Here is a 24,638-nt window from a genome sequence, read left to right as displayed (position 1 = left end):
TGAATATTATATATACTTAGAAGCGTATTTTTAAGCTGCATTAAGTGTTTTAAGTGGTTTTGTGATCTACTGAATGCTAGAGGAGATATAAGCATATAAGTTACTTTTGAATATAAAAAAAATGTTTGAAATATACTAAATATAGGAGAAAACAACCACAAATCAAAAAATAATTATATTAATTATGCTTCTCTATAAAATGTTTAAGAAATACAATAAAAGTCACCATGCAAAATAACTAAAATGCTATCTAAAACTTAAAACCAATCAAAATTTTCCTCAAATTAACAAATATAAAACTTCGAAAGTGTTGTAAAATAATCAATAAATATTTTTTAAGTTCTATTCAAACTATGTAAACATAAAAGAAAATGTATTAAATTGGCCAAGCTAATTATCAAAAGTAACGAAAGATTTTTAAAACTTACCATAAGACAAAAACTTTACAAATATCAAGAAAATATTTAAAACTTTTAAACAAAATTCTTTGCCATTATGCTGTAACGTTTAAATCAACAATATTATTATTAAAACGTTATCTTATTGCCATAATAGTATATTAAATGCAATTAGGACATGAGATGACAGCATATGATGCATATGAGACCACAAAATCACAACAATTTGAAAATATAAACACATTAAAACGTGTAAGTCTTTTCAATTTGTTTAACCTAGTATGTGAACACTCAATGCTCACTGTGTCTCTCTTAATTTAAATATCGTCCTCGCAGATTTGCAAGGAACGATTCATAGTATTTTCGAATAAAATTTCTTTTAATAAAATTAAGCCAAAGGTTTTAAATCAACAAAACTATCACGCGTAAGTTCTTCAACTATATAAGGCGAAGCTTTAATTCTTGCAGTTTTAAATATCGTTACGTATTAATTAGGTACAGAAATGGGCGATGATTTTATTGCTAGAATTATATATTTTTGGATAGTAGAATGAACTGCATCTCCTTCGTTTTGTGTGTGATCTTTAATCAAAAAGTTATGCGTAATACTTCATATATGAAATGATTTATTTGAACCCGTAAAATGATATACATTATTTAGATTCCGCCAATATTAACTCTTCCACCAGTTCGGAAAGTAGTTCTCACCAGAGAAGAACGCGTAAGAAACTCTGGTGTTGCTCTTTTCAAAATCAGTTTAAGGTATAAACTACAGTACAGTATTTTACTGATTTTTAGAGCAATTCATTTAAAACTAGTAATATATATAATATAAACCAGAGGGTCCAGGTTCAAGGATAATTATTGTAGTCTGTTTTGAACTGTTCTGTTCTGAATCACTTAAAGCTAGCTTAAAGGTGTTTCCTATTTTGAAGAGAAATTTTGAACTGGAACTGGTCGAACTCGTAGACTCAGAAGTGTCGCTATCATACTGATTTTGTAGAACAACTAAGTTTGGTTTTCTTTTTAAACGCTTATCATCAAGTACAAGCTGCGACCGTGCTGACTATCAGGAATACAATTACTCTCAAAAGACGCATTGAGGACAAATCTGGTTCTTCCAATATTGGCTAGTTTGAGGTTGTTTTTCCTAGTCTTGAACATTTTCGCTTTTACTTCTGCTGTTATATTTTAATATTTTGAGTAATATATCATCTCTTCTATTCATTTTATAAAAAATAAAAACTATAAATTATAAAGTAACGGCTTATATACACCTACCTCGCTCCTTTTGAATAATCATGTCGAGGTGACGGTTCAAAAAGGACCTAGCGTTTTCAAAAATATTAAATTCATAAAGTAGCATAAACAGAATAGCTAATAAACAGGAAATCAATTGCCTTAGGACGAAATTGATTTATTTAACATTAATACCTACGTAATAGTAGTAATATAATACCTAAAAACATACCTAACATAATATTTTTATAATCACAATAATTATAATCCCTTGCACAAAAAAAAAATGCTAAAGTGGTGTAATTCAAAACATGACTTTATCACTGAACCTATGTTTAAATATGTATTAATGTAAGAATATAAGCAAAACTAGTGTAAGTCTGAATAAGGCCCTTTTGGTTTGAAGTGATAATAATAGGAAGTAGTTGTTATTATTCAAAATAAACTATTTTAAATAGCGTACTTTATATTAAATAACTTAATGCAAAATGAACACATTGTCTCATAAGGTTATTTTATTAAAAACATTAAAGCTTATTTAAAATGCAAAATCAGTGAGTGTCTTTTTTATATATTAAAATATGAAGGGTTACGGTTGTATTTTTGCAATAAAAACATTTTTGTTTTTTTTTTTATTTGTGGCACTTTTGAATTCAAGCAGCGACATGTATTCACAATCAATACTATGAGGATGCACAGCGCGCAGTACGCGCGAACGAATAGTGTCTGCAGTTTCATAGTTCTGTTCAGATTTGTTTATCTAACAGCCCATTAAAGTAAAGTTGTATCTAAATTTTAGCCAATCACAGCGCCCTTTGCCTGCCTTGTCATGCCGAAACCATTGAAAAACATTTATTAATAAAGCATTGCTCCGTAGCAAGAACATTTGTGAATATGGACCTAAGGTTTGTGCCAAACGATAAGTCTGCTTCACCATTTATGCAGACCCCTACAGAAATATTGTGTTTGAAATTTTTTTTAACATCTAAATTAATAGTTATAAGTTTTAATAAGATGATATCACGATATCACAAACCACGGTTTAGGAAAAACCACAACATGCTGATAAAAATGCATTGTGTGTGTGTTTAAGGTTAAAATAAGCCCGTAGTTGTGAAATATCTAACGAGTACGGATATGTCCTTGTTTATCGAGTTATAACATTTAGTTACAAATATTTTTGTTGTATGTCGTGTTCTGTTGTGTATTATATTGTTATATGGGTTCTTTAAGAGTCATTCATCAGTATGCATTTATATTTAAATGTGACCAGTGAGATTAAAAATTGTTTGACTATAATGAAAGAGTTCACAGTGCGCCCATGCCATAAGGTCGCACCGTTCCGCATGATCTTATGTCATGATTTTTACACACAAAGATACTCGCGCCATTTTTGTCTTGCTTTTAAAACTTTATAAACCTACAAAAATCATAAAAAACGTGTCTTAAAAAAGGCTGGCCCATGAAGAAGAAAATAGTGAGTCATTCTTATACAATAGGTTTAAGTTTTTAGGGTTTATAAAAGATTGCGCGCTTTTTAAGAGCTCGCACGGAGTATTTTTACCTGTTTCATGTTGCCTGTTATATCTTTATGTTTTTTTTTATGTAGATAATTGCTTTCATATGTGTAATTAGATAACCAATAATGTTATCTACAAGGAACTAAGGATGTTTCTTGCAATAAGATTTATTAAAATAACTAAGAAACCTATTTGATTAATAGTTTGACTGTTTCCGTTGTTGACTCACGGATTATGTTAATTTCATCCATCACCAGATGTGTATTTTAAGTATAGACCACTCAGATTGGACTGCTTTGAATGTCTCGCAGGAAAAAGAGATCATAAGTAGATTGTATCCACCAATTCGTCCTTCACACGGTGAACACCTAAAAAATGTCCCCAGTTCAGACATGATGTTTGTCGCCCCTACTTTGAAGTGTGCGGCCTCTGCCGTCACTAGGCCGTGGTCTCTACAGCTCATTGACAAATCAGATACTGATTTATTTTGTACGTAATAAAGATTGATTAAAGAAGAGTTGAAATCGAAATTAACAAGCATCACAATTTACAAAATCTTTATTTTGTGACGATTTAATGTGTCTGCGTAATACTTTGGTTCTGTAAAGTGTAATGTTTTAAAGTTATGGTATAGGTTTGCAGTCGTATCTATATCTATGTAGCACTACCTACAATAACACTTCTCTATCATACAATGTATTATAATGTTTATATTATGTAAATATGTTGTTTCAAAATAAATATTTAATAAAATGGCTTGTTATTTGATATTTATTTCGTGGTATAACAGTAAATCGAATATGCTGAAGAACCATGAAATTCAGTTCCCCTTGCTATATCCCATTCATCCTTAGAGACTATGAATGCATGTACACTTGCACTGGCAGTCCGCCTGCATTAACGGTGGTCACTATTCCTATTTTGCATCTCACTATAACTAATTCTTTAAACATTTGTTTTTTTTGCAATTACACTTGTCTCATTGTACCAGGGGCGGACCGAGAGTTGGGAGGGGGGGGGGGGTGTGTAATATAATTAATGTAATAATTGTCAAAATTAATTTTTGTTAACAATGTAGGTACACGGTTTTGGAGAAAACAGAGCATAATAAAATATATTATTTAAATGGCACGACAGAGACTCCCAAACAATAACTATAAGATTTATTTGCAAAACAAATCAACGGTTTTGTTATACGTTAACTATTTATACTACACTCTAATTAACTTGTGATTTAATTTAGTATAGTGTCTACTGTCTTTAAATAGAGATTAGGGGCCCTTTAAATTCACTGGGCCATGCGCTAAGCCCAAAAAGCCTTTCAGTATACCCGTGATTACATGATACATACGCGCTACGATGGTATATTAGCAGTCGCGATACCAGTCACAAGTTCGATGTACAAAACTCTGCATGACACAAGTCGTTGTGGAACAAAAGATGATGAGTACTTATAACTTAACATTACCTAAATAGTGATTTCTTATGTTTACGCGAATGTTAGACATTGAAATTAAACTAATTTTCCGGATTCTATCGCGGTTTTTTGTTTTTTATTTTCTCCCGAAGTTTCGAAGACTTTGCAGCCTTCATGGTCACGGAAGGGACTGAGGTGTTGTTCATCCGCAAAGTCAAAGTAACAATATCTACCTACATTGTAAAGATATTGTAACTTTGACTTAAAAATAAATTAAAAATTATACAACTTTTTAAAATAAAATTTTAAAAAAGTTGTATAATTTTTAATTTATTTTTTACCACCTGTCAAGTGTCATATACCTCTACAAGAACCGGGAGTATACAAAATAGATTGCAACTGTGGCCTCTCTTATATCGGGCAAACAAAAAGAAATATAGGGATCCGCGTAAAAGAACATATAGCTGACGTGAAACACCGACGCTCGACGAAGTCTGCAGTCGCTGAACACTCTGAAGGAGGCGCCAATCATTATCTGCGACTAGACAAGCCACAAATCCTCGCCAAAGAACACCGATTCCTGCCCAGGATGATTCGCGAGGCTATTGAAATTAAAAAACATCCTAATTTCAATTGGGAAGATGGTTGGAAGCTTGCACAAGCCTGGGATCCAGTTCCACATTTAATTAAATCGGAACCCAAAAGACCGGCTGCCAGACTTCAAGACACTGTGAGCTCATTCTGCGTAGATCGGATCACCAACAGCTAAATTTTAAAAAAGTTGTATAATTGTAAAATGTAGGTAGATATTGTAACTTTGACTTTGCGGATGAACAACACCTCAGTCCCCTCCGTGACCATGAAGGCTGCAAACTCTTCGAAACGTCGGGAGAAAATAAAAAACAAAAAACCGCGATAGAATCCGGAAAATTAGTTTAATTTCAATTACCTAAATAGAACAACAGTACAGTACCTATTGTTGTCGCTTGGCAAATAGCGGTAGAATTAAATACAGAACCCATTAAAAATATATATATTTAAAGGAAGGATATTTAAATACGAAAACCCACATGACGCACATCAGTGTTCCCGAATATAGAGATACCATATTTCGCATTATATTTAGCAGCGACGGGATTTTCCCATATGTTTATAAAAACACCGAAGCTGTTGCTGATGGCGTTCAGAGTAATGTCCTTGCGGCGCCGGATGCCGGGCCTGATAGCGCGCCCACGCGGACACCGCGCCAGCCGCCCCAGCAGCGCGCAACACTCGGCTAAAGCCAAGCTTTATTCATTAAATAAAACTGAGAGAACATCTACAGTCGAAGACAAGACTTAAACTCATGTTAACATCCACCATGCTAGTAGAATTTTAGAGGTTTTTCTTTTAACAGGTTAAGTCCGAAACCAGGCCTGCCACATCTTATGCATGCTTGCTAACAGTGCGGCAAAGAAAAGTATAAATTTATGTCAGGTGTGAAACGTCTTGTGCCGTAAGAAAGGAAACTATAGAAAAATCGGTGTCGCTTCGATAGTGTTAAAGAAGGGAATAAAGATCGAGTACAATTTTACTGAGTTTTTGCTCTCGACAGACTCGTTAATTTGTCGATAGTCATTACCATATCATATATTACCAAGTTGCAACGTGCTAGTACTATTCATCCACCTCAAGAAAAGATATTTTGGTAAACAATCTGACTGGAATAGAAACAGACTTATGGCGCTTTCAGCACGCAAGCAAACTGCTCGTTATTTATTTCAGATGTAAATAGGTAATATTTTTCTTAATAGATACAAAAGGTTTGCAACTCCTGTCGAATGGTACGTACCGCGGAAAGCGACTGACTCGAGCAGTCGTTGCAAAATGGCGCCGCGTGTGCATCCAGCGCTGCTGCTGCTGCTGTTCTGTGGTGGGTACATATGGCTCAGGGTCTAGGACCCTTGGAAAAAAGTGATTTTTGAAGATTGTTTACGATTCCTTAGTGATAAGTGTTTACATATTTGCCGGCTTTTCGATCTTTCAGACTTGCTTGGTGTTGCTCAGTGGAAAATGATTAAATTTATCTCAAAAGTGCAAAATAGATTTTGTATGCTTACAACTTAGAAAATTATGAAATGAGTGTTTTCCAATTGAGATTGGAATTCAGTGGTCATCCAGTTGTTCTGGTTCAGGGACCTTCTTAATTGTCGTTAAAAAGTGAACTAAATTGTGACATGTATAAATCCTGTCACGTATAATTGTGAGAGGGTACTGTGTGACAGTTTAGTATTTGTCAATATTAAAGTAAAACAAGCTGATGGAGATATATCCAGTATATCTGCTTTTGGAATTCACGGAACAATTTTGACTTTTGCCTTAGTCCGGCTAAAATAATAATTAGGCATCCTTCGCTGTTCTCATATGACAATCGTCGTTATTAGTTATAGAATGGCTAGCCCAAATGAGAGTTATTATGGCGTTAGAAGAATTAGAAGACATCAATATCTTGTCAAGTTTTCCTTGATAAAAATTGTAAATTTCTTTATTTCAGTGAGCAATGCTCGTTGCGAGTGCGACAACACGACGCTGCTGTCACTGCAGATCGACGCGCTGCTCGCCGTGTATGACCGAGAGACGCCGCCCGCCGCGCGCCACCAAATCAACGCCTCCATGGACGTGCGCCACGCCACCATCAACGAGATCGACTCCACTGCCAGGATGCTTGCCGACTTGAAGCTGGTAATAAGCTTTAATTCAATTTACTATAGAAGTAAAAAAAATATACATTGAAATCATTGATTATTATTGTTATATGAGATCTTTACCTATGATCTGCCACCGGCAAATAGACAACTAAAAGTGCCATTCGTAAGGTAATGGCAACTGTTAATTAAAATTATCATTTAAATTCCAGAGTTGGAACGACCCCCGCCTGTCATGGAACGCAACAGAATGGGATTGCAGTGGGTGGATGGTGCCGGCGGAGCGGCTGTGGCTGCCCGACGTGGTGGTGATGAACGCGGCCGCCACCAGCGCCGGGGACGTGTCGCTCCGCGCGCGGCTCGATAGCGACGGCACCGTGCTCTGGATCAAGCGGCTCGACCTCACCGCGCCCGTGCAGCTACAACTTCGCGACTGGCCGCGGGATGTGCAGGACGTCACCTTCAAGTTTGGCTCCAGGATGCATAGCGTGCAGGAACTTGACATTGTTGTCATTGATGTTAAGGTGCCTATAATATCAGCAGATTTTATCACCTACTGATCATCCCCAGTCATTCTTTATAATCAACTATCACTCGTATCACTTCGGGACAGCTACTTATATATTATTGGCGTCAGAGGTGTACTATATAATTCATTTGGTCCCTTATAAACCTTAGTGGCAAAATGTAACAGGCATTAAAGTGTTTACTTAGGTGGTGCCTGATGTTAACTTTTCGTAATACTTGACTGTCAAGGAATATTTATCTTGTTTTGTGTGGAATTGATAGAAACTCTGAAATAGTTTTATTTATGTTTCAGAACTCTTTGGTTTTCGAGGCCGGTGCCTGGGAGATGCTGTCGATGAGCAGCGAGAGCACGCTGTGGAACCGCGAGGGCATGGATTTGCGCGTGGTCACGTGGACGGTACACGTGCGGCGGCGCGCACCCGCGCATGCGCTCGCCACCGGGGTCGTGCTCATAGCTGCACTGATCATGCTCGCCGGCGCTACCGCCCTGCCGCCCCTGCAGCGGCCACCGCTCGCCGCAGCTGCAGCGCTACTCACTGTTGTCTGGTATGCTTTTCAACACCTTATATCCACTATGGTTTATGGTTAATACATATAGCAGTTTTTCGAGTGAGCGTTTACCGTTGATAATATATAAACATCATCATTATTTTACAAGAACATATCATGGATTGGGGTGTGCAGGTTGGTGTGGTGGGGCAGTCGTGGCATGGCAGCGGGCTCGTGTCCGGCGGCGGCCGTGGCGATGTGCAGCGCGTGCGTGCTGGCGGCGCTGCTGGGCGCGTGCGCGGCGCTGGTGGGGCGCGTGGCGAGCTGCACGACCGCGCCGCCGCGGCTGTTGCGCGCGTTGCTCTCCCGCGTCTCTGGACTGTGCGATCTCACGCCGCACTCGGTCAGTGTTCATTCATTACTTTGTAACTAGTAGTGCCGTGATATGTTTTGTTTTGTGCTGCATAGATGGCGCGGGATTTACTCGGGATCTCTACCGGGATGTTAAGTAGTAGGTAATGTCTTGGTTGTAGGAAACTGACAAAATATTTAATAAATGGATATTGAGAAAGTTAGAGATCTAACAACTGCTAGCGGTTAGAGTAATATCTACTACTAGCTTTTGCCTGCGAAACCGCCCGTGTAAATTTTTTTTTTTCCGAATAAATATTTCCTAGGGCAAAAAGTAGCATATAATAGTAATTTAGCTTTCTATTAATAAAAAAAAAATCAAAATAGGTTTTAGTAGTTCCTGAGATTAGCGCGGTCAAACAAACAAACTCTTAAAGCTTTAAATATTATAGATATATTGAATAAATAACAAAAATACATAATTTAAACCTTTATTGAAAGTGCAATGACTACATAGTGTTAGTGTGTGCAGGACACGCTGTCGAGCGAGCAGAGCGCGGCGTGGGCGGCGTCGGCGCGGCTGCTGGACCGCACGCTGCTCGTTCTCTTCCACCTCACCGGCTTCATCATCGCCGTAGTCTATTTTTAGTCTGCAAACACTTCACCTAAAGGCTACTAGACCAAATGGATATGAAATTACCTAACAGCTGATGTGAGGTGTCACGGTTATGATACGATAGAGTGTAGTCTAAGTCTCCTGGGTAGCGTTTATACACAGACTCTTACCAACGAGCGCGCGTGCTGCTCGTTTCGTCATTGAGTTGCACATAAAGGTCATTTTTATTAAAATTTTGCATGCAATTTTCCTCTTAGTTGTTGAAATATAGATATATATTAGTGTACATATATTTACACAAGACCTTAAAGAATGTACCTACAGACGACTATTTTTATTACTTTGTAAATGTAGAGACGAGGGGGAATTCCTTGTTCCGTCTTTTGTACTACGTATTATTGGAATTAATTATATTGTTTAACACCTCGCATACATTTGTGGTGCATTACACCTGGATTTCCCAATCGTAAAATTATTGTTAACTTTAATGACAAAATAATGAATAATGGTTATTTACATTTTTGTCCCTAAAGGATAACTAGTATTCAATATTTTGTCTGTAGTTAATATTATGCTTGAAGGCTTATACAGATTAATGTTCTAAAAGTCTCGCCTAGCTTGACTTATTTTTATAGAATAGAGAGGGAGTGAGCAAGCGTATCATTTGATAGTAAGTGTTAATAAAAATCCAAAATACCAGAGAAATCTGCGGTGTGTTGCCGACCTTAAAGAACTTTCTAGATGATCTGGGTTTTTTAATGGTACTAAGTCGTAATAACTCAATATACTAAAAAATACGCGCCATTGTTTATATCTACAGTTGCAACTCGCATTCTACATAATGGATTGCCTTTATTTGTAGTCTGGCCAGTATTTTCATATTAAGACCTAGTCGACGGGTTTTTTTTATAAATAACCTTCCTTGTATTAAGCAATTAGTTTAAAAATTATAGCATTGGTAGTTTGAAAATATAAATAAAGAATTAGGTGTGAACTGTTTTTTATTTCTTTGTTTTTCTTAACTAGCTTTCGTTTCCTGTAAAAGATAGTAATGGCAGCTTCTAAATTAATTGCAATGACTAGTACTTAAAGGCAAAGAAGAACCTACCTTCCGTAGAAGAGCTGTACGGTTCAACGCGGCGTGAATAACATTTTCTCCGATTAACAAAATAATGGCGATCATCATACCCGTCGCTAAAATCTGAAAATGTACAACAAACCTTAAGTTCCAGAATGAAAGGATAAGAAATATAGCTTTTTGGTAATTGTATTATCACGCTTTGGTACTGTAAAATGATATAGAGTAGATAAATAAATGATTCCTGTAACTTGCTCAACTTTGTAATAATGTCTTGATGTTGTAATAGTCATTGGGCAGACGTGGTGGCGCTAAAGTAATGCTTACCATCAATCGAAGAGTTTTTGTCTTGTCATTTATTTGTTTGTATAGCTAATTGTTGTAAATATGGTATATGTTCTTAGTAATTAAATAAAGTTAGTAAAAAGATGTTATTGACATGAGTGTTTATTTCGGACTAAAGAGAAGTAACTATGGCAAACAAAATACAATTAGTTCTAAAAATAGAACATATAAAAATAATAAGTCACGACGAAGGTTACAATCTCCAACAGCCGCCCTTAATCGCAGTTGTGACAGAAACAAAACAAATAAAATAATTAAGTTTCTAAACCTAAGTTAACTACACATCGTTTGTGTGCTAGAGGTCCGAGGGCCTTCGTTAGTACATCAGCAGGCATATCGTTACTTTTTATATATTCTAACTTAACAATATTATTAGATACCTTTTCCCTAATAAAGTGAAACCTAGTATCTATATGCTTCGTCCTGCTGTGGTGTACAGGATTTCGAACAAGATTAATGGCACTTTGGCTGTCAGAAGCTAAGTTAATTGAACAAAGTATACCTGTTATCTCGTATATAAACCGACGTAAGTAACACGCTTCCTTCGTGGCAGACGCTAATGCCATATATTCTGACTCGGCCGAACTTAACGCAACAGTAGGTTGCTTCTTGGATTCCCATGATACTGGACCTCCACTTAACTTGTAAACATAACCGGTGTATGACCTTCTGTCGATTGGACAGTTTGCCCAGTCTGCGTCACAAAAACCCTTTAAAGGTTCTCTATTCTTCCTGTAAACCAATGAATAGTTTAGGGTACCTTTTAGGTATTGCAGAATCCTTTTAGCAGCATTCCAGTGTTCTTTAGTAAAACACGTATTAAATTGACTTAAATAGCTCGTGGCGTAAGCGATGTCTGGTCGTGTGTTTACCGCTAGATACATGAGGCATCCTATTAAGTTTTGATAAGGATAAGACTCACCGACTTGACCATCCATTCTTTTTCCATATTCTTTTTAATTAATGGAGTATCCACGGCCTTACAATCCTTCATATTAAATTTTTCTAATATAGAAAGAATATAATTTCGCTGGTTCAACCTTATACTCTCGGAATCACTTTTAACTTGTAGTCCCAAATAACATTTCAGTATTCCGAGATCTTTTAATGAAAAATATTTCGACAAATCATTCTTGACAGTGTCAAATGTCAAATCAGAATTAAAGAAGACTATTATGTCATCAACAAAGATTCCTAATATTACAAGTTCTTTACCAAAAGTTTAGTATACACACAAGGTTCGGAAGGAGTTCCTATGAAACCTATTTAAAAAGCGTTTCATTTAACTTTTTATTCCAAGCTCGCGGTGCCTGTTTAAGACCGTAAAGAGATTTCTTCAATAAACAAACTTTGTTTTCTTTACCCTTTTCAATAAAACCAAGAGGTTGCTCCATGAAAACTTCTTCTTCTAAATCTCCGTTAAGGAAAGCCGTATCGACATCTAAGTGCTTCATTTTCAACTTCATATCTGCAGCTATCGCAAACAACGTGCGGAGGGAAGAATGACGAATCACTGGTGCGAACGTCTCGTTGTAGTCTACACTTTCAACTTGATGAAAACCTTTGACGACGAGTCTCGCTTTATACTTGATAATATTACCATAAGCATCCCTTTTAATTTTGTAAATCCATTTACATGGTATAACCTTTTGTTAGGTCTATCTACTAAATTCCATGTATGGAGTTTCCTTAAGGAACTATACTCATCAACCATAGCATGTTGCCACTTATCAGCATCATCGGCATGAGTAGCTTCGTAATATGTCGTAGGTTCATTAGAATCTACCATTGACGTATTGTAAGCTTTATAAAAATTTGTTGTTTTTCTGTCTCTGGAAGGGTATCTGCGCTCAGGGTGCGATTCCTGTTCCAAATTCGCTGTCACTTCTTCCACACTAGGCAGCCTTAAGTCACTGAGAGACTCTCGCTGTTCCAGAGTCACTGACTCTTTTGTATTTTCTAGATTTACTGGTAAAGTTGCTTCAGCCGCCGGGCTGATACTCTCATCACAGTCATAGAATTGACAGTCATGATCAAACTCAGAATCAATCTCTTTTTGCTCATCAAATAACAATATAGATTCTGACTGTGCGACAGATTGCTTCTGCTTTAGCGCTGTAAAGCAATTTTCAAAAAAGGTTGCATCTCTGGATATAATAACTTTTCGTGGGTTAGCAGGGTCCCTAAAAATATAAGTGCCTGGATTTTCAGAATAACCGACGAAAATTGCTTCCTGTGCCTTGACATCTAATTTCTTCCTGTGACACGAAGGTATATGGACTAGAGCTCTACAACCAAATACTTTTAGATGGCTAAGATCACCTTTTCGTCCATACCATTTGTCATAAGGAATTTGTCCACCTAAGGCTCGATGAGGAGACCTATTCTTAAGGTAAATGGCAACTTGGAATGCATCTTCCCAGAATGCTTTCGGTAGTGAACTTTCAGCTAGCAACGTTCTTGCCTTTTCTGTAACCGAACGATGGGTGCGTTCCGCTACTCCAACTTGCTGAGGACTATAAGGCGTCGTTGTTTGATGTTCTATACCTTTTGAAGCAAGATAATCAACAAACTCTTTATTCACGAACTCCTTACCTCCATCAGTCCTAATTGCTTTAATTGTTTTATCTAACTGATTTTCAACAAAACATTGAAACACACAAAATATATCTTTGACTTCTGTTTTAGAAGAAATAAAATAAGCAAACACTTTTCGCGTATAATCGTCTACTATTGTCAACATATATCTATTTCCTTGAAAAGAAGTTGTAGACACCGGTCCCATCAAATCCATATGGATCAGTTCCAAAGGGAAGTAGCCCTATTAAACGCTAACCTTTTGAAAGGTTTTCTTGCTTGTTTACCTTCCACGCAAGCGATACAACTAGTTTTATCTACTCCTGTATACTTTATACCTACCTTGTGATTTTTCAGTTGGTTCATGCCTATACGACATAAATGTCCTAACCTCTTATGCCATATTTGATAACTATCCTGACAGCCAGAGTGCACATCTTGTGTCAAAAAATTATCCGCCACATTCTCGGAAACATTTACAGTACCATCTAAAACGTACAGTCCACCACAGGGCGAGGCATGAGCAACAGATTCACCTGTAAAATTAAAAGTATCAGATTTATAAAAGTTACATCCATTTTTATCAAAAACACAAATAAAACCCTTTTCAACAGTTTTATATACAGATAACAAACTAGCTTTCAAATCTGGTATATAAGCAACATCACTAATATTGTTGACCACGTTCTCGGGCGTGTTTATTGAAATATTTCCAATTCCGCAGCATTTAATCTGTTCTCCATTTGCGACAGTAACAGTACCTTGATTCTGTATCGAGATATTCTGAAACCAGTCCCGTCTAGAAGTCATGTGTCTAGTACAACCTGAATCTACATAAATTATGTCCTTTCTTGGGTTTCCAGAAGTATTAAGACTTGTAAATATCGTATCATTGGTATTTACCGCATTGCCTTTCTCCTTCTTGTTTCTCTGTGGACAGTCTGGTCTCTTATGTCCAGGTGTCTTGCACTCATAACAAACTATATTCTTCTTCATTGACTTAGGCTTCTTCTTCGCATGAAAAACAGAGTCTAATGACGTAGCCACATCTTTGGACATTTCATTAAGCAGTTTTGTTTTCACCAACTCTGTAGTCACGTCTACATTGCAATTTTCTAAAGCCATAATGAGAGGTTCATACCTTGGAGTTAGACCTCCCAAAAGTATTGCAGCAATAGACTTGTCCTCTATGACTACATCAATATCCGCAAGATCCTGTGCGGTTGACATAACTGCGTTAATATATAGTTCAATATTTTTGAACTCTGATAGACTCAACCTGTACAGTCTACGCTCCAAAAATAATCTTCGTCCTATTCCCTTATCTTCAAAGGCTTTTTGCAAACAAGTCCATGCCTCAGATGCAGTTTTCGCACATCTTATATGGGTTATCGCTGCACCTTCTACTGATAAGCATATCTTTGCTAATGCCTTTGCGTCTTTGCGTACCTTTGTAGAGGCAGGGGTTGTGTCTCCATTTGGGTATCCACCGATTGTTTCCCACAGATCCTCATGCATAAGGTAATTGCGCATCTTAAATTTCCATGTAGGATATCCATCTTTATTCCTCAAACATGAAAATGTAAAAGATGAGCTCGACGACGGGGAATTTTTCACACTCGAAACATCTCCAGATTCATGTGACATTTTCAGACTATTACTATTTCCTAGTCACACAAAAAATATATACAACTTTATTTTACCAAATAACGTGAAAAAAAAACTAAGAACTAAGCGTTCGTGCTGATAACGTGTTGTAAATATGGTATATGTTCTTAGTAATTAAATAAAGTTAGTAAAAGATGTTATTGACATGAGTGTTTATTTCGGACTAAAGAGAAGTAACTATGGCAAACAAAATACAATTAGTTCTAAAAATAGAACATATAAAAAATAATAAGTCACGACGAAGGTTACAATCTCCAACACTAATACCTCGATGGCAGGCAGTACGTCGGAGATACCAACGCTGAGGAAGCCGCCCGCGGCGGAATCGCACTGCGGCCGGCTCGCCAACCAGCGCCGCCGCCACCGACCCATCACGCCTATCTCACGCTGCCAGCGGAGTCTCAAACAACATACAAATTATTATTATTTTCCACTTTATTACGGAGCGACAAAAAATCTACATTGACTCTGATGGTTCTCACCTATGTCGGTAGGGGTTTAAATATAAAGTAAACTCAACAAGAAAACTATACGCGCTCTATATTCGCCATTATATAAGCTAGACTCAAGACTAATGACCTTACCAATTACTACATAACCTGGGGGAAAGGTGACCTGCGCCATTGTTTAGTGATGGAACAGTAAGTAAGAAAGAATTTTGTCATGCTTGTAAAAATTCTACCTGGAAGCTATGAGCTCCCTGTAGCCGCAGTGCTTGACGATGGGCACGGCGACCATCGGCAGCTTGAACGCCTGGATCTCTTTCAGGCCGCACTTCTCGTGTTCCGTGAACGTCTTGCTGATGATGTCGTATCCTGAGCCCTGCTCCACCTGCACGCATCCAGATGGTAAAATTTAATGTAAGGATTTATTAATACGTTCAGGGTAAGTTTTTTTTTATTTTATATTTTTTTATTAAATAACATGAATAAAGCTATTACTTACTTCCTATATTTGCGAGGAAGTTCAATAAGCAGAAATACCTGTACAATATTCCAGTAAATTTTTAGTTTTCTCTCTACTTTGCTATTTAACAATTGTAATTAGGAGCAGTCATGGAACTATTTATCTACGTGGTGCCAGTATAAGTATTCCTGAAATATATTTTACAGCAATGTTACATCAACGACTCTATGTTGTATACTGAATACAGACTATATCATGAATTAACAACTAACTGAAGCTGAGTCCGTACCAGTCACTGACAATGGGTAATGCACATGATGCTAAGCGCTACGCCTATACTTACTCAATAGCAACATCACTCACAATAATTTTAAACACTAAAGCTCAGCCTTACACTGTGCTTATTACTCTGGAACAAGATGTTAATCCAAGAATCTTACTTCCAACTTTTTTTAAGTTGGCCAATGCAACAGTCTAGATGACTAGTAACTGATGAATGACCTGGAAGGCGAAGAGTCCTGCGCGCATCCGAGCAATGCCGTCCACCACGCTGAGGTACGCGCCATCTCCTAGCGGCAGCAACTTGCGTCGGTACAGGAACTGCGTTGCTGGGTCCTTACTCTCCTGAAATTATGCAAAAAATATAGGTATATATTATGAATTTCGATTTCTCGGAATTTCTATTTTCGGGTGACATAGCGATAGGCTCGTTCTCTTATATTACATCGTAGGAGGAATGTAAGTTCTGTAAAATGCACAATGTGAAACGAGGGTCACTGGTTGCCTCTGCCTGACCATTTCGGGATAAAGAGTTGTTATGCATAAAATCAGAAATAATGCTCAGCGCTACTCACAGCAAAGTACACCTTTTTGTAAGTGGTCTCCTGCACGCCAAGCGCCATAGGCGAGCGCGCCAGGTCGGCGATAGTGCGCACCGCGTCGCTCGGCGCCTGCAGGATGGCCACCACCTTCGCGGAGTAAGCCGTGAACGTGAACAACGCCGCCACTAGCGTCGACACCATTACCACGCGCACCGACACTGATGACGGGAACGTGTAGAACCCTGTGGATGAGAAATGAATAAATTGACAAGTGTGTCACCTTAACTTCCTGCTACCACGAGGGTGCATTACATCAAAAATTCGTAGTGTAGTAGTCTGTTCGATTGAGTGGGCCTGCCCTATAGCAAAAAAAATTACTCGTGGTGACGTAATTACATGAGATTTAATAGTGATAAATATTTAATGAAAAAATCGGCAAAGCTAGTCTAGTGGGCTTTCCATGAAGTATTTACATTTTTTGTAATCGAAGACATTAAACAGTGTAGTTGGTTCATACTAAGTTATAATTATAACGAGTAGTCGAAACCTTGTTGACAAACAGTGCCGATGGCAAAGGTGAAACATTCTAGCAACGAGAGCGGCTGTAATGCGTGGTCCTCGCGGCGTAGGCGATAGGTGATGGTGGCGAGCAGCAGCGCTGCGGCCAGGAACACCACGCCGCTGGCCGCCCACACGCCGCGGCTGAACGGCAGCGCGAACACGTTGCTCACCGCCGACTGCGCCGGCTGACGGAACATGAACGCACCACTGCAACCAATATACACACAGGGATTTGTTTAATGTGCATATGGTGTATGTCGAGAAAGGCGTAGTTTTACCAATTTCATTATTCGCTTAATAAGCTCTGCACAACAAGAGAAAGTTGTACATTCCGTAAAATTCAGTCAGAGTAATATCGCAAGTCTCAATCAATGTTTCTTAGAAAACTCCCGTTCCTTATGCAACTTCTACGTATGACAAGTCCACGCACACGAGCTCGACGGTCTCGGAGCAGTAGTGCAGCACGCGCCAGCGGTCCTCGCGCATGAACATGGACGTGACGCCCACCTCGACGTCGCGCCGCTGCAGCAGCCCCGCGAGCCCGTTGAACGAGCCATTATTGTCTTCACCGTAGAAGTCCACCTGCTTGAGGTTGTACCTGCAAAGATAATACAGCATTTTTAGAAGATAGCCAGCTTGTAGGATGACACTTGTTGGACCACACTACATTAATATTATTATGTACTATAAATGTTTGACAGCTTCTTTGATAAAATTTTATCTATATTGGTACATACGAATAGATTTCGAATTAGGTCCGCACCTGAAGTTGAGGTCCTCGGCGCACAGCATCATGATGGGGTAGGTGAACTTAGGGTAGGTGTCGATCTGCCGGTCGTGCAGGTCCGACCAGCCCTTGAAGTACTGCGGCTGGGTAATCTGAACAATTTAGTGTATTAATAATCTGATAAGTTGGATTGTGGATTCCATTTCTAGATTCGATGATATGTGTAACTTTTTCTAGAACAAATTAGTCGGGATTAGATACTTTTAGTGACTGAAATTAGAAGGGTAGTCTTGCTTCACCTAGCTTACATGTGGTGCGGGATAAATGTGAGGTGATGACTTACAATAGTAGCAGCTGTCAAGTAAACATTCTTGAGGTCTTTCCTTCTTGTTGCAGCCATCGGCATTTCACGCCACAGCTTACTCAGGTCTTCGCAAGAAGAATCTCTCGGTAGCCCCAGGGTCGTCAGTACCAGCGGCTTATCAGGCCTCACTCGATACACGTCTACCAAGTTATCAGGAAAAGACCAGACGACATCAGAGTCTGGTAGGACGGAGGTAGTATTCAGGGTGCTGTGGATCACTGTCGGGTCGTAGGAAGAGTTGTGGAGGAGCAGCCATGAGTATCGGTGGATGAACGCTCGGTTTGAAGATGCCTGGAAAAAACATCAACTAATAATCGAAAAGATACAAAATACACATTCCTGTGCCTAACAGTCGGCTATTGTATTATTTTCAAAATGTACAGTGGTAACTATCAAATCAAATATGGATAGAGACTCTACCACTTCATGAATAACGACTATTAAACCATTATAATATTGTTAAATATACACCTTTCTAAGAACCAATTCAGTTCCAGGGCAGGTGACGTCGAGCACCACGCCTTCTCGATGAAAGTCGTACGCGAGCAGGTCGGGAAGCCGCTGGAAATCAGGCCGCATGTCGATCCTCATGCCGTACTGCTGTGCGATCCGCCATAATTGCACAAGATCCTCTGGCGAAGGCATATAATTATAAATACTGTGTGGCCGATTTTCATCCCTCTATTCATATTAGAGAATTTAATTCATGAAAACTTAAAATGTTATTTAACTAAAACATCGAATAAAATAATGAGCACTAAGCGTCCGGAAAAAAAATCCATAACATCGGTCCGCCTGGTAGTATCCCTACTCATTCTCTTACTGACTAAAATGTACTCGCAGTATTATACTACGATTTGAAGAAATTGTTAGGATAATAATAATATAATTACAAACGACCACTGGACAGCGCATTTCAATGCTTTTGCTATCATTATATGCAGGCGGCGACATTATCATCAGACGAATTTTACTACACTATATACCATTCTTCAAATTGTATTGAATAGTCAAGATGTTTTTACCCCGTGGCCAGCAGAGAAACGCAGTAATCAAGGATAGATTCTTAGTAGTGAAATAGGTAAGAATAAAATGAAAAGCCTCCATGTCGCCACGGTTGCACTAACATCTGATTGTCTGCAGCAAGCACTAATGTGCGCTGAAGGACACGCAATTTAAAACCTTGGCGCATTGTTAAGGTCTAGTATTACGGAAACTAAAAAAAATATATTTATTAAGTTAGTACATAAAACAAGTACACTTGTGTAAGTAGGTACCTGCCTATACTTACGAAGGATCTGAGTAATTGGCCTTTTTGATCAGTGATTTTGCTAATTTAAGTGATGCCTCAAACAAAAATTTCGCGCTTACCGTATTTTTAAAAGTTGTCTATTCGAAGTTATTAATACATATGGAAAAAAAAAAATAAAACATCATTTTTCAGCAAATTCATCTTTATTTTATTGTTTAAAATTTTCTGCAATCTGGATATAGTTTCATTAATTTCGTAAAAGCAATATCACTAAAATTGTTGATTGCGTGCACACCTTTAGCTTATTTTACCTATTTGTAGTAAAGCGAGTTCGATGCAAGATCAAATGGCTGTTTTGTTGTTAGTTCGTGTAGGATTTTTATGACATTACGGTGATAATACCAAATATCCTCCACATGGTAGTACAAAAGTGTAATGCAAAGATACTGTATGTCCCGTAAAGTCTCAGGTATCTGCTTTTGTGACAATGGCGTTAGTTTACGCAGAACTCGGGTAAACGTTGTCGACACCTAACAACTTGTTGTGGGAACATATGCATATTGTCATAACAATGGCTTAACATCCTATTCAATCATAATCGTATAATCATGATCATTATTAATTGCGTATTAATTAAGCTTTAATGAACTAATAATTACAGCCTGTCTTAAATATGTAGATCCCCCCCGAGGCAATTCTTGTGCGCTCGGTCTTCACACCGAATGCACGCCCATGCACGGGGGGACATTATGTCGCGGACCTAGGCACACTATAGGTGATGCCTACACCCCCATGGTTGCAAGTTCACATGGGCGGTCTGACAGGGACTCGTAGAACAGTTCGCCTCCCTTCCCTTCCACCCATCCTAGTAACTCCTACTCCTTTCTCTTCTCTTCCTTTCCTCTATCCCCTCCCTTTTTCCTCCCGGGCCCTAAGTTCGTTTAGCTGGAGGCTACCGAGCCTCCAGTGTTAGCGGTAGGGCCCACCAACTCATTATGGGGCTGCCGTGGTTGCTAAGCCGGGGGATCGCTTGTTCACCGTTAGCAGGGTACCCCCGGTGATAAACACGGCAGATCACCACAAAAAAAAAATAAAAAAATATGTAGATCTATTTAATTATATTAAGAAATAAGTAGTTATGTCAAGTTTATTGAATTATTTTGTTTATAATGGTATTTTTCCTGGTAGGTAGTTAAGGAAAAGTGTTTATACTGTATTAATAATCGATATGTTCTAATAAAAACACAGATCATCTCGCTTGGTAATTAACAGAATCATTAATGCAATAAGGAAATGCAAAAATAATCGAAGTCAGTATAAAATAAAAAAAATATTGGTTTAAATTATATCTAATCAATAACTGGTTCATTTTATATAGGTAGATATGTATTTTAAGAGCATAGAAATAACACCATGGTTTCTTAATATTTCTGCGTAGATTAGACCTAGGACAACAAAAAAAATTAATTTTGTATTAAAATATAAGTAGTTAACGTAATACTAACTTATCGACCGACCAAGACCGACCGTCTGCCCCGAGAATTATAAGGCTAAAACGTCGAAATACCGCGATTAATATAACTAAATGCCAATAAATTTCGAAAGAAAATAACTTTCATTTTAAAGTGGATCATTATTGTTAATTATTTACAAAATAGGGTAAATATCGTAGTAGAACTGGTAGAGCAGATTTACAGGTAAGAATATGAAAAGTACGCGAAGGCTTCCGACCCGTATAAGGACGAATATATTTCTAGAGGATGACCAATGTAGGACAATTTACAACAGAAGTATGATGCCCCTTAAAAGTCATATAGTTAAATTAGTAAACGGTTTTAATATCGATAAAGGCCACTGTTTGCAGAGCGGGCACATAATGGCTCATAATGCAGTGCGTGCCACCTGAACAAACATCAAAACTCACCACTCCTTATTAGTGTAATAACCGGCAAACCACATCGGACTTATTTACCAAGTGAAATGATGTACTTACGTCTTTTGTTTTTTTATATTTAATTGTTGCACGTGGGGACACGAACACTTACTTAAACTTATATCTCTATCTAAAGTCTCTTATTGATCAGTTGCACTTGCGCATTAAAAATAACGAATACGAAGGGATTGACATATTTTTGCACTAAGTTTAATTATTGGAAATAAATAATTAAATAAAACATACATCTTTAATTTAAGGCACCCCTTATCGTAAAATATTTGTTACAGAGTCTAGACGAACTCAAATAAAAATGAATAAATAAAATTAAATAAATAAAACAGTAATAAAATAGATGTTTAATATATTTTACTGATAGCAGGACATCTTTCTGGCTGCGTGAACAGGTTTGTGAAGTTGACGAGTACGAAGAGCACCATCGAGCCGGAGGCCGAACCGAGCTGCGTGACGCCGCCGATGACGCGCATGCCGCGCGCGCCGCCGCGCCGTGCCCATCCGTACACCCACATGCGCGCGTACGACACCACCGCGTACACCATCGTCCAGCAGAATACCTGTCACCAAAAACGCGCATGTATTACAAACTGGAATTAATGACACGTTTGCAAGGACTTCGGTAAATTATGGTATATAAAAACTGAGTTTAAGTATTACTTACAATTAGGATCTCGCCAATGACCTCATTTTGCAACGGCGGTGCAGGGCTGAGGAGCGCCGTGGCAACGAGGTACCCCATGGGCACCAGGTTGACTGTCAGCATTGCAGCCAGAAACTTAACGGGCATCGGCTTTAACCATATGCCTGCCAGACAAGCAGTAGGGTTCGCCATGTTACCGAGCGTCACTGACAAGTGGTATGCCCGCGTGCCGTACGGCATGCACGAATACGACTGAATGGAGGGCAGCACGCCGTTGTTAAAAGCGTTCAGCACTATCATAAACAGCATCACTGATAGCCACCGCCGTGACAGGAATGATTCTTGTTCCACCTTTTCCTGAACCTCCTTGTCTGCTTCTTCAGAGACCGGCACTAAACTCACTCTCTCCGAGTCAAATCTCTTTAAGAAGTTGATATTGATAAAGCTTATAAGACTTATGGCAGCCAGCGAGGCCAAGAGCAACAAGAATACAGTTGAGCTGAATAGCGGTGGTGGGAAGTGAGGAACTAATGACGTGCCATCCTCTGAGGGCAGGCATTCAGGCTCGCCGTTGACGCCTTGTATTAAAGCCAATATACTGGGTATGAATCCACTGAGACCTTCGCCTACCAAGTAAGTAGCCAAATACATGTCGCGGAAGGTTCTCATATAGGGGTAGAACAGCACCGAGCTGGTGCATCCCACCAGCGCCGTGAAGAACGTCAGCAGCAGGAAAGCGACCGACCGCTCCGTGCTGCCGATCATAGCCGTCCGGTCGTACAGGAATGCGTTCAGTGTGAGCGCCAGCATGCCCGTGGTCAGCAGTACGAATATGTAGTACCGATCAGATCCATTCGGCAGGAACCGCCGTAGCAGCCCGTAAGTAATCGGGCCCAAGTTGGCGAACTGCACGAAGAGCACCATGGAAGTGGGCAACGCCCAGCCCTCAGGTAGCTGCTCCACTAGCAGCGGTAGCTGCACGAAGATACCGTTGACGCCGAGCCACGTGCCCATGCCCCAGCACATCAGGAACCCGTCCAGCAAGATCTGACGTTTTCCAACCTCCGTCATTGTGAGTTTCTTATTTGTTTAGGTTTAGTACTTAACCAAGTATTTATAGGTTCTTATTCTCGCTACCCTGCAATGAAGAAGAGCACAATTGTTTATATTCCTTATGCTCACCTGAAGGTACCTATACGCCACGAATGCCCGCTAGCAGTCACAAAATCAAACAACACGGAGTATGTACTTGTCCTGTTTCGTTCGATATCTAGGAGGATAAAATTTTAAATCACAAAACTGTGCACGACCCTGAAGACCGGTAGTTTCTTCAAGTTAATAAGACTTGTCAATCAGTCTCAAGAAAATATAAATATACAATAGACTTACCAAAATTATAGTATGTATTACGTTTTTGAAAAAATTAGAAAATTGTCATAGAAGAAATTTCCACAGTAAACCACACAAAATAAATAACAAATTTAATTCGAAATTAATTTACACAACTTGATAATTATTGTAACGACAATCGCATTGTGACTCAGGTTTAGTGCGTATATAAATTAGCGGCAATAATCGAAATCAACTTGTCATGTAAACTGCCATATTGGCGAATTATCAACGACCACTGAAAGGACATTTAATGTTTATAATATAAATTACTTTCAATAATAATCTCTTTTTATAGCGATCACCGCGGATTATGAAGATAACATTGTGATATGAACACAACACCTCCACCTACTGAGACCTCTTAGAAATCACGTCGGTACTCACGACGGATAAAGTAAGCCGCGGACAGCGTTGCGGTGTGCTAATAGATTAAAATTTTAATTAATACCAGCTTATAGTACCTAATACTGGCTGTTGTGACTTCGCCCGCGTGAAAGACTTTTCAGGGATAAAAGTCCCCCGTATATTATCCCGGGATGGAAAGTAGCCTATGTCCTTCCCAGAAACTCAAACTATCACCATACCAAACATTGAAATCCGTTGGGTAGTGCTTGAGAAAAACAAACTCTACAGCTTTATATAATACTGTCTTTACCATTATATCTATATAAATTTATCTTAAATCTTGGCACGACAACATTAGGATAAGTTATTCTCTTGTATTCTAAACCCAACTATAATGTAATGTGACAACAATCTACAGAGTCCCACCGCAGCGTGGATAGCCACTTTTACTACGACCATGAACGTATAGGCTTGACGTCTCTAAATTAACTGAGACTACACCTGATGACAGCAACACACCAAACCGTGCCAGTAGAATGTTTTAAGCGAGCCATTACTAAAACCAACTAAGATCTATAAACTAAAATAGGAGGTGCACTTTAGATACTCTTATTATACTTTTACATAACTAGGAATTTATGAAAGGCCATAACCGGGATAAAAGTTACTTTGTGTACTTTTACGAGATAAAAAGAAAGTGATGTGTTAATTGCAATTGTAATTTTTATTTTAAGAAAGTACGATTTGGAATGCATTTTGGCGTTAAATC

At 38.6% G+C, this 24,638-nt stretch overlaps 3 protein-coding genes across 4 annotated transcripts; 1 reads left to right on the top strand and 2 right to left on the bottom strand.

Annotated features, from left to right (window-relative positions):
• The first annotated feature begins 1,163 nt into the window (after positions 1 to 1,163).
• Positions 1,164 to 10,237, top strand: LOC115450740 (ligand-gated ion channel 4). Of its 2 annotated transcripts, XM_030178837.2 has the most exons (7): positions 1,164 to 3,114; positions 6,368 to 6,486; positions 7,108 to 7,295; positions 7,471 to 7,782; positions 8,079 to 8,332; positions 8,471 to 8,678; positions 9,159 to 10,237. In XM_030178837.2, exons 2-7 carry the CDS (start codon positions 6,441 to 6,443, stop codon positions 9,273 to 9,275), a joined length of 1,125 nt encoding a protein of 374 aa, XP_030034697.2. In that variant the 5' UTR covers positions 1,164 to 3,114; positions 6,368 to 6,440; the 3' UTR covers positions 9,276 to 10,237. The 2 variants fall into 2 exon arrangements, with proteins under 2 accessions (XP_030034697.2, XP_030034698.2); XM_030178838.2 differs by lacking the exon at positions 6,368 to 6,486.
• LOC115450734 (glutamate receptor ionotropic, delta-2) lies at positions 9,140 to 20,569 on the bottom strand. Its single transcript, XM_037442371.1, has 11 exons — positions 18,761 to 20,569; positions 18,269 to 18,580; positions 17,962 to 18,077; positions 17,629 to 17,796; positions 17,185 to 17,405; positions 16,671 to 16,879; positions 16,318 to 16,440; positions 15,593 to 15,741; positions 15,178 to 15,310; positions 10,351 to 10,443; positions 9,140 to 9,276 (listed from the first exon to the last, which is right to left on the bottom strand). The coding sequence occupies exons 1-11, from the start codon at positions 18,932 to 18,934 to the stop codon at positions 9,253 to 9,255; spliced, it is 1,722 nt and encodes a 573-aa protein (XP_037298268.1). The 5' UTR covers positions 18,935 to 20,569; the 3' UTR covers positions 9,140 to 9,252.
• Positions 20,570 to 21,810: 1,241 nt separating this feature from the next.
• On the bottom strand, positions 21,811 to 23,892 carry LOC115450736 (solute carrier family 52, riboflavin transporter, member 3-B-like). Its single transcript, XM_037442373.1, has 3 exons — positions 23,522 to 23,892; positions 22,154 to 23,270; positions 21,811 to 22,049 (listed from the first exon to the last, which is right to left on the bottom strand). The coding sequence occupies exons 2-3, from the start codon at positions 23,201 to 23,203 to the stop codon at positions 21,834 to 21,836; spliced, it is 1,266 nt and encodes a 421-aa protein (XP_037298270.1). The 5' UTR covers positions 23,204 to 23,270; positions 23,522 to 23,892; the 3' UTR covers positions 21,811 to 21,833.
• Between the last annotated feature and the right edge of the window lie 746 nt (positions 23,893 to 24,638).

Source organism: Manduca sexta, chromosome 24, assembly GCF_014839805.1.
Source record: "Manduca sexta isolate Smith_Timp_Sample1 chromosome 24, JHU_Msex_v1.0, whole genome shotgun sequence".
NCBI lineage: Eukaryota > Metazoa > Arthropoda > Insecta > Lepidoptera > Sphingidae > Manduca > Manduca sexta.
Note: the sequence above shows the minus strand (reverse complement) of the source record. Positions and strands in the feature narration are given on the sequence as shown.

Coding starts and splice junctions, on each gene's coding strand:
- LOC115450740 (XM_030178837.2), top strand. CDS start 6,441: ATGGCGCCGCGTGTGCATCCAGCGCTGCTGCTGCTGCTGTTCTGTG. Junction 7,783..8,078: donor TTGTTGTCATTGATGTTAAG/GTGCCTATAATA, acceptor TTTATGTTTCAG/AACTCTTTGGTTTTCGAGGC. Junction 8,679..9,158: donor GCGATCTCACGCCGCACTCG/GTCAGTGTTCAT, acceptor TAGTGTGTGCAG/GACACGCTGTCGAGCGAGCA.
- LOC115450734 (XM_037442371.1), bottom strand. CDS start 18,934: ATGCCTTCGCCAGAGGATCTTGTGCAATTATGGCGGATCGCACAGCAG. Junction 17,797..17,961: donor GCCGAGGACCTCAACTTCAG/GTGCGGACCTAA, acceptor TTATCTTTGCAG/GTACAACCTCAAGCAGGTGG. Junction 9,277..10,350: donor GTACAGCTCTTCTACGGAAG/GTAGGTTCTTCT, acceptor AAGTGTTTGCAG/ACTAAAAATAGACTACGGCG.
- LOC115450736 (XM_037442373.1), bottom strand. CDS start 23,203: ATGACGGAGGTTGGAAAACGTCAGATCTTGCTGGACGGGTTCCTGATG. Junction 22,050..22,153: donor TCATTGGCGAGATCCTAATT/GTAAGTAATACT, acceptor TTTTGGTGACAG/GTATTCTGCTGGACGATGGT.